At 43.0% G+C, this 12,450-nt stretch overlaps 1 protein-coding gene across 3 annotated transcripts in view; it reads left to right on the forward strand.

The window, feature by feature from the left end:
* Positions 1 to 12,450, forward strand: part of LOC108935401 (zinc finger CCHC domain-containing protein 2-like) — a 35,975-nt gene continuing 23,525 nt past the window's right edge. For all 3 annotated transcript variants that reach the window (XM_029254959.1, XM_029254960.1, XM_029254961.1), the window contains exons 1-3: positions 1 to 1,055; positions 8,357 to 8,480; positions 9,201 to 9,271. In XM_029254959.1, the coding sequence (XP_029110792.1) occupies positions 198 to 1,055; positions 8,357 to 8,480; positions 9,201 to 9,271 (1,053 nt within the window). In that variant the 5' untranslated portion in view covers positions 1 to 197. The remainder of the gene's footprint in view (positions 1,056 to 8,356; positions 8,481 to 9,200; positions 9,272 to 12,450) is intronic.

Here is a 12,450-nt window from a genome sequence, read left to right on the forward strand (position 1 = left end):
GAGTGATGGGCGGGGTCCGCGATGACTGACAGGCCTTCCAAGCGCAGGCTACGGCCATAACGCCGAGTGTCACTGTGAATATTACGAAACCGAGTACGAAGAAATCGCCGCGTCTCCGAAAAACAGTGGGCGAAAAGAGGACACGATGTGTTTTTATCCTTGATCTTCGCTTCGCTGTCGTTCCCGCAGAGCTGATAATGATTAAAATGAAGCTGCCCATGAGAACGGCGGAGGAAGGAGGAGAGGAGGCGGCCGAGGACGCGCAGGAGCAACCCGACTCCGGGCTCCATGTTCCCTGTCCGGCTGCCCAGACTGCCTCGAGCGCGACCGCGGACCCCCCGGGGAGGCTGGGATACCCCGTAAAACTGGATAAGGAGCGCGTGTTCGAGTGGTTCGGTTTGCACCTGGATCCGGCGAAGCGAATCGAATTCATGTGCGGGCTGCTCCATATGTGCCAGCCGCTGGAGCTGCGCTTCTTGGGCTCCTGCCTGGAGGACCTCGCGCGAAAGGACTTCCACGTCCTACGGGACTTCGAGATCCGGGCGAACAGTCCGAGCGAGCTGGGCCTCCTGGGGGACGTTACCGACCCGGTGGTGCGGTCCAAGCTGCTCGTCTGCCTGTCCCTCCTGGGCTCCGAGAACAGGGAGTGTGCGGGGATACTGTTTCGCATCCTGAGCCACGCGGATCCCGCCTTGTACTTCAAAGCCTACGACTTCTCTGCCGCGTCCTCGTGCGCGGAGCCGCGCCATCTGCAGCTCCATCCGCCCTGCGAGGACGGAGACGCGTGCGGGAGATCGCCGGAGCCGTGCGCCGGGCCTCCGACGCCGGACGCGGCAGGGGTCGGACTCCTGGAGCAGCTGGCGTTGCTGTTCACTATGGCCTCCCTGCACCCGGCCTTCCACTTCCACCAGCGGGAGAGCGTGCGGCTCCAGCTGGACAAAGTGGATCTCGCCATGGAGGGAGAGCGGCGGCGGCAGCGGCGGCACCACCACCACGGCCCGCAGCAGCAGCAACAGCAACAACAACATCAACAACAGCAGGGCACCGACGGCCCGGTAAGCGGGTCACCGACCGGGCGGACCACCGTGCGTGCGCGCGAGAGAGAGGCTGTGTTAGTTACACTTGCTGTACTTGCACATTACCAATTTAGTTATTTAATTGTACCGCGGCGCTGTCACTTACTAGCTGTTAGCTGTCAGTTTGTGTTCTCTTAGTTTAGTTGTGGTTCAAGTTGGTTACATGTTGACTGTAACTTTAGTTAACAGTTTAATTAGTAAATTAGTTAGTGGTTTAGTTGACAGACTGAGTAGTTGCTGTGTATATTGCCAGTTGATGAGTGAGTAGTGGTTAGGCGTTTTTTGACATTCTGAGCTTGTCAGTGGCACTTTGTTTACTTAGTGTAGTGTTGTAACTTTGAAGGCTATGATGATAGAGTAGTGTTTAGCTTCCTAATTAAAAGCGCTAGATCTACTTAGTTTATCGTGTTAGCCAGAAGGCGATGTAGTAATACTGCTAGTTACTTGTACAGTTTTAGCTAGTTAACTGTCAGTTTTCCGTTGACTATTCTATTGTCTCTAGTCTTTTTTTTTTTTTTTTTTTTCTCCCTCTCAGCTTGCTGTACTTGCACATTAGTGTCTCTTTGGCTGGTAGATTTCTGCAGATCATGAGTGTTACAGTACCTCTGCATGAAATGCGATCTAGGTTGTAAAGGAAAACTGACAAACAAATGGTATTTCACAAGTACACAGTATTATGAGTTTTGTGGTTGTTCATCAGATCGTAGCCTGGCAGTCACGTCAGGTTATGTTTATCGATAGTAAGTCAGACAGCTTGCTAACGTAACTGGGTACTAATTATTCGCTAGTTTAACTTGTATTATAGCTCTCGAATTATTGTTCCATTCTTTTTTTACACTGTTTAGCAATTCTGTGTTTTGCTTTTTTCGTGGAGAAACAATCGATGGCTTGTTGTGCGTAGAGGCAAGTCGAAGCTGTCTCTCGGCCAGCTTGCTCTGCTACAGACGGGGACTTTTTACACTAGCCATATGCCATACGCCATTATTATGTAGCCAGCAAGCGAACGTTTTGGTCAATTTAAATGTTAAATTGGTAGTTAGTGCATACATTTTATTCGAAAATGAGGTTGATAAAACCATCCGCTGCTGCAGTAACACAGAGAACCGGAAGCGGTTATTGGCTGTTTGTCGGATAAAAAGGGCGTTACTGGACGCCGCCCTCCTTGACTGACAGATTCAATTGACCAATCAGATTTGGCTTTTCTCTGCCTCGGAGATGGGCGTTGCCCTGAGCTGCAAGGATTCCCCTTCGCCTGCTGGAACAATGTTACTTCATAACATGTATAACCAGGGGACCAGCTAGTGTGAACCTAACTTGCAGTGTAGGCCCTGTATGCTGAAAAGCCATAAACACCAGTATGAAGCTGCGCATTTTCCATTCTTAGCTTTATAGAGCTTCTGGATGTGAAATTTGTCAATCAAAGGCTGACCAGGCAGACAGGACACACCATAAACCTTGAGCAGTTATGCTTATTAATGAAGTCTAAGAAGGCACTGCTGCTGGAAGAAGTTTGGACAGTGAAAATTTAAAGTGCTCATTGCTTTTGTTGTGGTCTGTTGTTCGTAGAAGGGCCAGGGCCTTTTAAATTAAGCAGGTTGTTCCAGATGGTCCAGTTCGCTGGAGCATATACGTGGTATATTCGCTTTCTCATTCATAATAAGCACTACATGAGCAGTACAGTTATATAAAACCTAAATACCTAATTTAGCACCTTTTCTCTTAACGCTTGGTTTATATATGGCTGAGGTATTTACGTTACCTTTACTCATTTAGAAGATGCTTTTCTCCAGTGATGTACATCTCAGAGAACAATACAGTGCATTACATCAACAGAAGCAGAGATTTGAATGCAGGTGTGATTCTTGAGTACGGTCAATTTGTCACACTCCATCATAGGAATCAAGATACATTTTTCGTAGCTGCGTGAAGACTTTTCCGTTATTAAACAAGTTAAGAAAATATTAAACAGAAGTTTATTGTGCACTTATGAGATCAGGGTTGAAGTCAGTCTGAAAGAGCTGAGTTTTGAGAGCTTTAATGAGGGGAGAGATTCAGCGGTTCAGTTTTTAATCTTCACATAACAGTGGGATCTTAAATGGCATTTCTGTACCGTTTTTTCCTGCACATAGGTCTAAGAGTTGGACTTGTGTGCTAGGTGGTACTATATCTCATTGTGGTAGAGCATGCATGGGCAAATATGGACAAATGAATTTTGGTTATGAATGTAAAACTGCTGCATAGTACTCTGAGGTGTATGCGAAAGACTTGCTCCATATAAATAATATGCACATCTGTATGTATCCCAATGCTTGCCTGTGGTCTGGCTTGTCAGGTCTAGTGTTGGGGGTGAAGGAACACTGATCTTCAGTGACCAGCACACTACCATTTCCTCAAAGTACAGCATTAGTGTAGCACTCGAACACTGGTTTAAAATAGGATGCAACTCTGAAATATGAATATCTGATTTATGGATATGTTTTACTGCTGTAATTTTCAGTCGTTTCTGGGAATCACTATTTGTGGCAACCAGCTGCAAATTCTCTTTAGTTTCCTTTAATAACTAGGGATTAGATCATGCAGCTGTTGGGTGTCTGTGTGGAGTACTGCAGCATTTTAAAAAACAAAAAAGCACTTAATGAAACACCCAAATGTTAACAAAATAAAGTATATTTATACCTGGACACTGTCAGTTATAACATTTTGGTTTGTAGTCTTTGATGTATAAAAAAAAAAAAAAATCTCTCGGCCGTGTTTTGTATATGAAAGGAATAAATTTGTGTGTTGCGACAATTATGGTGAATATGTATACTGTTTTAGTTTGGTGATGCTGTGTTTAATCCATTTGATTTGTCATGTTTTAAATGAAAAATATCAGCCAGCTGAAGTTCCAAGCCTTCAGAATTCCCAGCACCTTGTACATTTTGAAGTTGGGCTTATTTAATACCAGTAACACTATCAATGGAAACTCACTGTGTAGTAGTTCCAAACATGGTGTTGAGAGAGTGTTTGAATTCTTAAATGCAATAACAGCTTTGATTTCTAGTCACTGGCATTGTGTTTCTGATGGCACAGCTTATCATAATCACTTAGTTTAATTTTACTTGTTAAAAATTGTATGTCTTGCTTAGTGGAAAAGAGGTGAAGAGGAAGATAGTGGTGTCTAACTTTTTACAAATTTGCCTCCCTATGATGAATCTCCCGCGTCTCGAAGAAAGTCTTTCCCAAGAAAGAAAGATCTCGTCTTCTGCCGTCAGTGTCACGGTTAGTTCGGTATGCGGTTGTGTGCATTAGATCCTGTCTGTGTTGATCGCATGCTAAATTTACTAAGGAAATAAAGCTTTTCCATCCGCTTAGAATAAATTTTCTGCAAGGGTTTAGGGACAAAAATTTGTATATGTGCGAACTTCACAGTATCTGTGTGGATTTACCCATCTGTTTAAACTGTTCTGTTCATTGGACTGGAAAGCCATGCATGCATGTAGATCGTTTTCTATTATTCTAATATATGTATTGGTTTCAAAATAACATTAAAGTAATGCTGAATATGCAGTTATGATTTGATTTCCTGGTGCTTGGTAGCTGTTGGAGGCACAGGGGACTCCCTGTCAGATGAATATTAGTTTGACAGTGGAAGAGTTGGCCTTATTTTGCAGTAAGGCTCATTGTTGAGACCACAGATTTACACGTTTACGTTTCCTTGGGGTTTTGCTTGATTTGTGTGCTTCAGTGCTTTATAGCATTTAGTGATTTACTAGGGGGGAGGGGGAGGAACTAAATCTAAGGCTGTGTTTTAGATGTGGTATTTGCCATGAGAACCAATTTTATGTTGCGCTAGGGTTAGCAGCCAGCCGGATGTGGACGGGTTCCAAATTCCAAACGACCTGGAGTCCTTACTCACTCTCCGTTACAGAAGGAGATGCCGTCACATGTGTTCTCTGCTTTTCATCTCGACGTTTGCCGAGTCCACGACCATCGTGGTGAAACGGTATAGTGACCGAGCCGCATGTGCTCCAGTGTGCCAGCATTCCTGACATTGGCCATGTCTCAAGCTGGGACATGGTCTTCAAGGCCAGACACTTTTTATTGGCTTTGTCAGCGAAATTGCTCATTTAGCGGAAAGAGTCATTAATTGACCGAGGCTCCTACAGAGCACCAGGACACTCACACTTGGCATATGATAAACTTCAGAGCACCTGTTTTTGTCTCTTTGCTGTATATGAATTTAAACTTTTCCAGTATTCTCATCTGGTGATGACTGGGTATTTGTGGAATGATGTCATCTGAAAAATTTAAGTTTAGAAATTTAAATGTCACAGAATGCAAGATATTATGTCTTGATATTTAATGGCTGTGAAAATGTCGCATATGTTTAGTCCCTTTTCATTTAAATGAATCATTACTGCATTTTTAGTGCTTTCCATGAAGTTTCATGAAACTTCCCAGAGGCTGGGAACAGCAAGTAGAGTAGTGGTTACAGGTGTCGGAAGACCCGGGTTCGACTCCCTGATCTGTAGCGCCATTCAATCAAGGCTCTACAGTCAAGGCTGCTTAATCCTTAATTTATACACTATAAATTACCCAGCTGTATAAATAAGTAAACAATTGCAAGTAGTTTCATGTACAAATCTCATGTTAAAACTAGCCTCTTGTTCACAGAATAAATTTAGGTTGGAAGTGAAGAACTTTCAACAGACCAATGAAACCTGTATGTTCATCTTTTTTGAGATTATATATTTTCTTCCCCTCTTTTCAGTGCCTCAGGATGGTATGCTCCCATAGCACAATCTTCACTGGGTTCAGACCTGGCTGTCTTCTATTCAGGGTCCTGGGTAACATACTCAGCACATTTCATGGGTTCAACCTGTGACAGTGTGGTCTCTCTAATTGCTATTTCACATCTTCTAAAGGCCACTGTGGAACTGATTCCCCAAATGCTTCTGTCAATCCACCACCCACCACTTGAAGAATTACTTGCCGTGTGCAAGGCATCCTGTGGTTGGCATGTTGCTGTTTTGGAAACGGGCAAAATAAGACGATTATGGCAAAACTAAGACGCATGCAGTGAGCGATCCAGTAGCAGCAGTCGAGTTTCCAGGGTGCTGGAATTAAAATGTCTCTTGGTCTGGTCATTGTGCTGTAAGCGCTGCTGTTCTTGGTTCTCTGCAGTTTGAGTCAGAAATGTAGCACTTTTGAGTTCATTTTGAATGTTAGATGATAGTAACCTAATTCCATAAAGAAGCTGAAGAGCATGCACTTTGGGATTAATATTACCTTGAAATACCGTGAGTCCAGATTACCTATTTAATGTAGCTGTAAGTGAAAATATTAGGCTAACAGTAAGGCATAAGTGACAATTTACTCAAAAGGACTTCTGAAGCTGCTTGTTTTGAATGAGTCAGACTGTTTATTTTTAGGGTCATATTTTCTTAGTATTTTTGGTATCATTCAAGTATAGTGGAATGGAGGCAAACTTGTGGTTTGCTTAAAAGTGGAATGGTATATGGGTCACCCTATATTAAGTGCTGCTTATCCTACAGTTCCAGACCTCCCAGTCTCTGCTTTATAATTTGACATATTGAGTAGAAATTGCTTAAAGCCACAGGTTGAACGCATGGAGACTAGTAGTCCTCCAGTCTTCGGGTGAAGTTCTCCAAGCGGTTTGCAGTCAGACTCCCTGTCTTTGTGACAAAGGATTTCCGTTTGCAGCGCAGTTCATCTTCTTGGAATCTTTAGCGTTTCTTCAGCAGTACTTGCAAAAATTTGTAAGCTGCTACAGCCTTGAGAAAGGTACTGTGTCTGCATTGGTGTAGGAAATGCTGGTCCCATGGGATTTGTGAATGGGATATATTTGCCTGCTTAATTCGTAACACTATTACTATTATTAAGCAAGGCTACAAATCCTGTTTTTTTTGTTTTGTTTTTTTTTTCTCCTTTCAGTGATGTGATATGGTCAATGTGCTGCATCTCCGTATCACTTGCTTTGGATGGTGAATGGGTTTGATCCACCTTTCCAGTCTGTCCCACTGCTGCCGCCCCAGTTCAGCTTGCTGCTTACCATAATCAGTCTGTTTTGAATGCTTTGATTTGGATGTAGGTTGTATGAAGGAACTTCTAGGATCTTTGTCCCATGTGACATTTTATTGCTGTGTTGTCTGCCTGCTTGCGAGGATACTGTCTCCGGCCGTTCTCTTGCTACCTTTTGTGCCATTGGCGCTCCTCCTGGTACAACAGATGTCGTTTAAAAATAAACCTTTTTTTTGGCCCATGTGTACTTCATGCCTAATGTCACGTTTATACAGGGGGTTTCTCACAAAAAATCATTTAGCGGTGTAGTTATTTTCAGAAGAGCTGATGTAAATCGTTTTTTGTACGTGTTCAGCGATCAAAGCTAAACCTAAAACCGTTTTGAATTTCAGTGATACTTGGTATGTCATGTTACTTTTTACCAGTAATTAGGATAGAATGTCTCATAATTGGCATATTTTTTTTCATCCTTTAGAGGTTCTTTTTTGAAAGAACAGCACTTTGCTTTACACCATTTCTATGTTTTGAAATTGTTAAATGAAAATTGAAATGTTATAGTGTAAGGAAGCTTTTTCCACTTAAGTACCATTAATGGGGTTATTGCTGTGTTCCACCTTTTCATCTCTTCTACATTGATTTAACATTTTTGGCACTCATCTGGTGCTATTGTCAAGGTAAGGTCCTCACAAACAGTTGCTTGCAGTCATGACTCCAACTACAAATTAATGCACATAGTGAAAGCTGCTTATCTCTTAATGATATTCCGTTCTGTTCATGTAAATTAAAGAGTAGCGCTACGGTGCTCCTGGGGGGCAAAACATGTTCCAGTGAGTAGCAGTCGTCATTATGTGCAGTGCCAGTTAGACATTTTGTATTTGATAAATTGCCGTTTCACTGTGATCTCCATTCGTACACTTCATAGGCCATGATCTCGCAAAGTTGCCTGAAACTTTAAGTGGGGTAATTGCTACACTCTGCCTGAAGCAGTTTTTGTGACCTTCAGAATGAGCATGCTGTCAGACTTAATTTTTTAGAATTGTTTTCCTTTTGTAAAGGGAGAGCTGTGTCTCGCTCAACATGCCATTGGTGTCAGTGTGCAACGAGGCCTTTTTTTTTTTTTTGTGGAGGTGATTGGAAGGCGAAGGGTTAATCAAGTTAGATTGTCATGTGACCTCTCCAATATACTGTAATCGTTGCATCAATTCATCAGTTTCCTCCTCTTTTCCATTCTTCTTGCACTTCCTTGGTGACTACAGATGAAGGTCCAAAAAACAGATTACCTCCCCACCAGCACTGACACCAGCCTGAAAGACCGAGCACAACCGCACCGTTCGAGCCAGTCCCCCTCTAGGAAGTCGCAGAGGGAAGGTAAAGGCCCAGGTGAGAACTCAAATGAAGATGCTCAGATTCTTTACAGGAGCCCATGGAGACAAGACCCCTGCTGGACTAAACAGTTCTCTTAAAATCCTTTTGATGAGAAAATTCAGTTCTGGTGTAACACGTTTGAATTGCACGATTTAGGTATAACACAAATAGAACACACTTTGAGATGCAAACTTTTGCCAGTGCAAATTGGGAATAAATTCAATCAGTGTTAGCATTTAAGCATTTAATTTTTTACATGCTGTGTGACAGTTGAACATGCTTGTTCAAAGTGTTAAGCGTGAAGAAGTGTTGTACTACAACTCCCATTGGAGACCACGAATGAAAGGTTATAATGCAAGAACAGAAGGTAGATGTTATGAAGTACTTTGAAAGAAATGAATGTCCCAGACTAAATATTCCCTCCCATCATTATTTTCGTGTGCTTTATTTGCAGTAATATTGCACTATTTTCATTTTCGATGTATTGAGTTTTCAGTAGGTAGTGATTACTATATTTATTGTGCTCTGCCCCAGTGCCGTTTTCCCACTGAGGTGGTAATTTTATTATGCAAATGAGCATGACATAATTCACAGGAGCTCAAACTATGGTGTCATAGAACTTATTATATACAGTATAGCACCTTTGGGTAAAGCTGAGGCTCTGTTTGTATTCTATTAATGAATGTCAGTTTGTGTTGCGCATGACACCATTGCTGCGCTCTTTCCACCTTCCAGCAGTGTACATAGAGAAGATCATGCTGAAAGGAATTTCCTGGAGCAGAAATGAAAAGGAATACAGTTTCGAGGTACGTTCACCCCTCTTTGCTGCTCTCAGGCATCGCATTTTCAGACCACAAGTCAAATCGCATTCGTTGTTGTCATTAGGCAAACCAATACATAACACATAAGGCTCTCGTTCACATACCAGTCTAGCCTGTCATTCCCTCCTTCCTGCCGTCCACGATGAAACACAAACACTCTGGAAGAAGACCTTTTGCTTCTCGCTGTCATGGGAAGTTTTGAAGGGTCAGGAAAGTTACTGGGGGGTGGTGGAGGTCACCCTGTCTCAGGAACTGGGAAGGCTTAGAGTGAGAAGGATGTACCCGACCCCAAACAGAACCTCCAGCAGGCATATTTTGATACTGCTCTTTTCCATTATATATTTATTGTCTTTCCATGCGCTGTGGAAAAAAGACACAAGCTCTGTGGTAAACATCCGCCGGGGCTTGGGGTCCGGCGTCATAGGACACAGCAAGAGGCCAGGAGGGGCCTCGATTCCGCCAGGATAGCCTTCCCAGCAGAGGGGGTGGGGGAGGGACAGAGTTATAGATGCATCAGGATGACTTTCATCTTAGATGATGTCTACTCATTTTTAATAACATCTGTTTTGTCCCTTTTTTTTTTTTTTTTGGATTTTAGTATCTAAAATAGAACACTTCCCTTTAGTTTTATTAACTTGTTTTTAGCTGATGACTTTGTCCAAGATGTCATAAAATGCTAGATACCATGCAGTATGCTACTTTATTTTTTTCATCCACACAACAGAGCACTGAAGCACAAAAACAGTATGAGCAATCTGAGTTGCCAGTCTGCTGGTCATATATCTTCAGACTGTGGGAGGCAACCACAGCACCCGGTGGAAAACCACGTGAATATGGGGAGAACATGCATATACTCGTGCACAGACAGAGCCAGATGTGAACCTGCCTCTGAACCCATAGCCCTGGTGCTGTGAGTAACAGGTGCTACCTGCCAGACTAGTAAGCGTAAAATATTTCTGAGAAAGCTGTGCAGTGAAAGTGCCTATTTCAGAGGTCTCGTACTGTGTGCAAGTGACAAGTCTTTCGCTGTTTGGGGGGAAATGAGAGAATCGATATTACGGCCTCGAATGGGGTGGGGGAGAGATCATAAATGTATTCCTTATGTCCAGTGAAAGATTAACGTTTTCACATGAATTCCAGCTCAGTAAGAATGTCCCCGAAGTCTACGGAAACTGCAAACGGTGTCAGACAGCTACCGCAATGTTGGGTAAAGGAGCATGCATAATGACTCCAAACAAGTTTGTATCCCAATAGTCGGTTGTCAGATTGACAAATGTGTCATTTCCTCGGTTTTCTTCTCTTCCCACCTCTGTGACTCTTTAATGTTATTTCACATTGGTGAATGTGTGTGCCTTAGCTTCTGACTTTTGCCAGATTGTGCAGTGGCTTTGTCGTCTTGTTTAGAATATGACTGTATGGTTGCTGTTTGCAAGGAAAATTTGTATATTTGTTTGTCGTCTCACTACTCTTTTGATGAGCATGGTACTTGTGAGAAATAACATTGACACGGCACTGTAATTACTGCTGATACCTGGTTATCTGAGTATAATGCAGTTATCTGTTTTTCTGTTTTAAATGTCCTCTTTGTCTTGAAGCAGATATAAGAATTCCTGAGGAAATCTAGGCAAACGGTGATTCTCACGCAGTTGGGTAATGGCTTCATTGTCATTGTGGGCCATGAGTAATGGAGGGGAGAACTGTAGTGACACTGACTGTTCACTGTCATGCACGGTCATAGTTTTGACTCCCGGGTTGGTTACCCTCCATTCCCATCCTGGTGTCTCTGAACTCCAGAGAAAAGGAGATCTGGGCTGCCAGGGCTGCACAGCTGCTACGAAGGTCTGTTTTTAATGAGAAGCAGGATAAGAACTGGCACACACGACACTTCGCTGTCTTGTTTATTGCATCCTGGCCGATGGGCGAAGGGCTGGAAATGCGGTGAATACTGTAGGGTGTAGGAGAACGATGCTCCTCTGGGGATTCCCTGCTGCACTACTCAGGGTCCCTGTGCCAATATAGCTGCTCTGTTTCCCAGCTCGGGTTTATGGCAGATGACTTGGGCTTTACACCTCGCAGATGGTAAAGCTACAGCTTGTCACTCTTCACTTACACCTTGCCGCCTGTGCGTGAGCTTGCATTTGCACGACATCAGCTCTAAGGCATGTTCTGACTCAGTTTTCTTGGTTTCGTGCTTTGATATCGGCTGCATGAACAAAGTGTCCAGCCAATAAGATGCACAGTGGATTTGCAAATAGAGTGACTGTCAGTAGTTAGGTTCCTCTTCTTTTGTGCTGGACAGAAGAAAATTACAGCTACGTAAATGAATAAACTATATACAGCCTTGCTATACAAGTCTTATTGAAAGGTTTTATTTTTTTTTTGTGTCAAATGACACTTTACCTTGCTCAGGGTTACAAAAGTAGGAGTAAGTTATCCTGAACTGCTCCAGTGAAAATGATCCTCTTGTATAAACGGGTAAATTGCCATGAGTAGCTTAGTGTATGACCCTAACGCTAAGCGTTTCGAGAGAAGAACACCTAAATCAGTAATGCATTTATTTAGCTGATGCTTTTATCCAGAGCAACTTGCAGTGCTAAGTTTCTTACTGTGGAGCAATTTAAGCATATAGCTCAAGAGTAGTACTGCAAGTGGTGGTATTTGAGGCTGGGTCCATAAAGTGGAAGACAGCAGCTCTAACTACTGTGCCACCTGCTGCCTTAGTTATAATTTACAATGAAACAGGGTATTAAAGCATGTTCCAGCAGGCCTGTTTTCTGTGTATTTATGTACAATGGAAAGACAGATGGAGAGCTATTGATTCTGGAACAAGCAAAAATATTTTTAGCTCTAATACAAGGTCGTATTACTGCAGGAGAGGCGGTACATTTGTCTGTTTTACTCCTCTGTGGTTCTTATGTGACCAAGATACAGCAATAAATCCCCTCAGCATCCTTTGAGCAGCAGTCCGACTCTGGGCGTATCTTGTTGCCGAGGTTTGCTGTGGAAAATACTCCCAGTGCGTCAGTAGCCAGCAGGTAATTGGTTCTCATCTTTCCATGGGTACGCTGTTGTCATGGAAACTAATGTGGAATGTTACTACGAGCAGCAAAAGATGTGTAGCAGCCTTACTTTGGAGCCAGCATGTTACGCTTATGTATGCCTAT

The sequence above is a fragment of the Scleropages formosus genome, chromosome 9 (assembly GCF_900964775.1).
Source record: "Scleropages formosus chromosome 9, fSclFor1.1, whole genome shotgun sequence".
Taxonomy (NCBI): Eukaryota; Metazoa; Chordata; class Actinopteri; order Osteoglossiformes; family Osteoglossidae; genus Scleropages; species Scleropages formosus.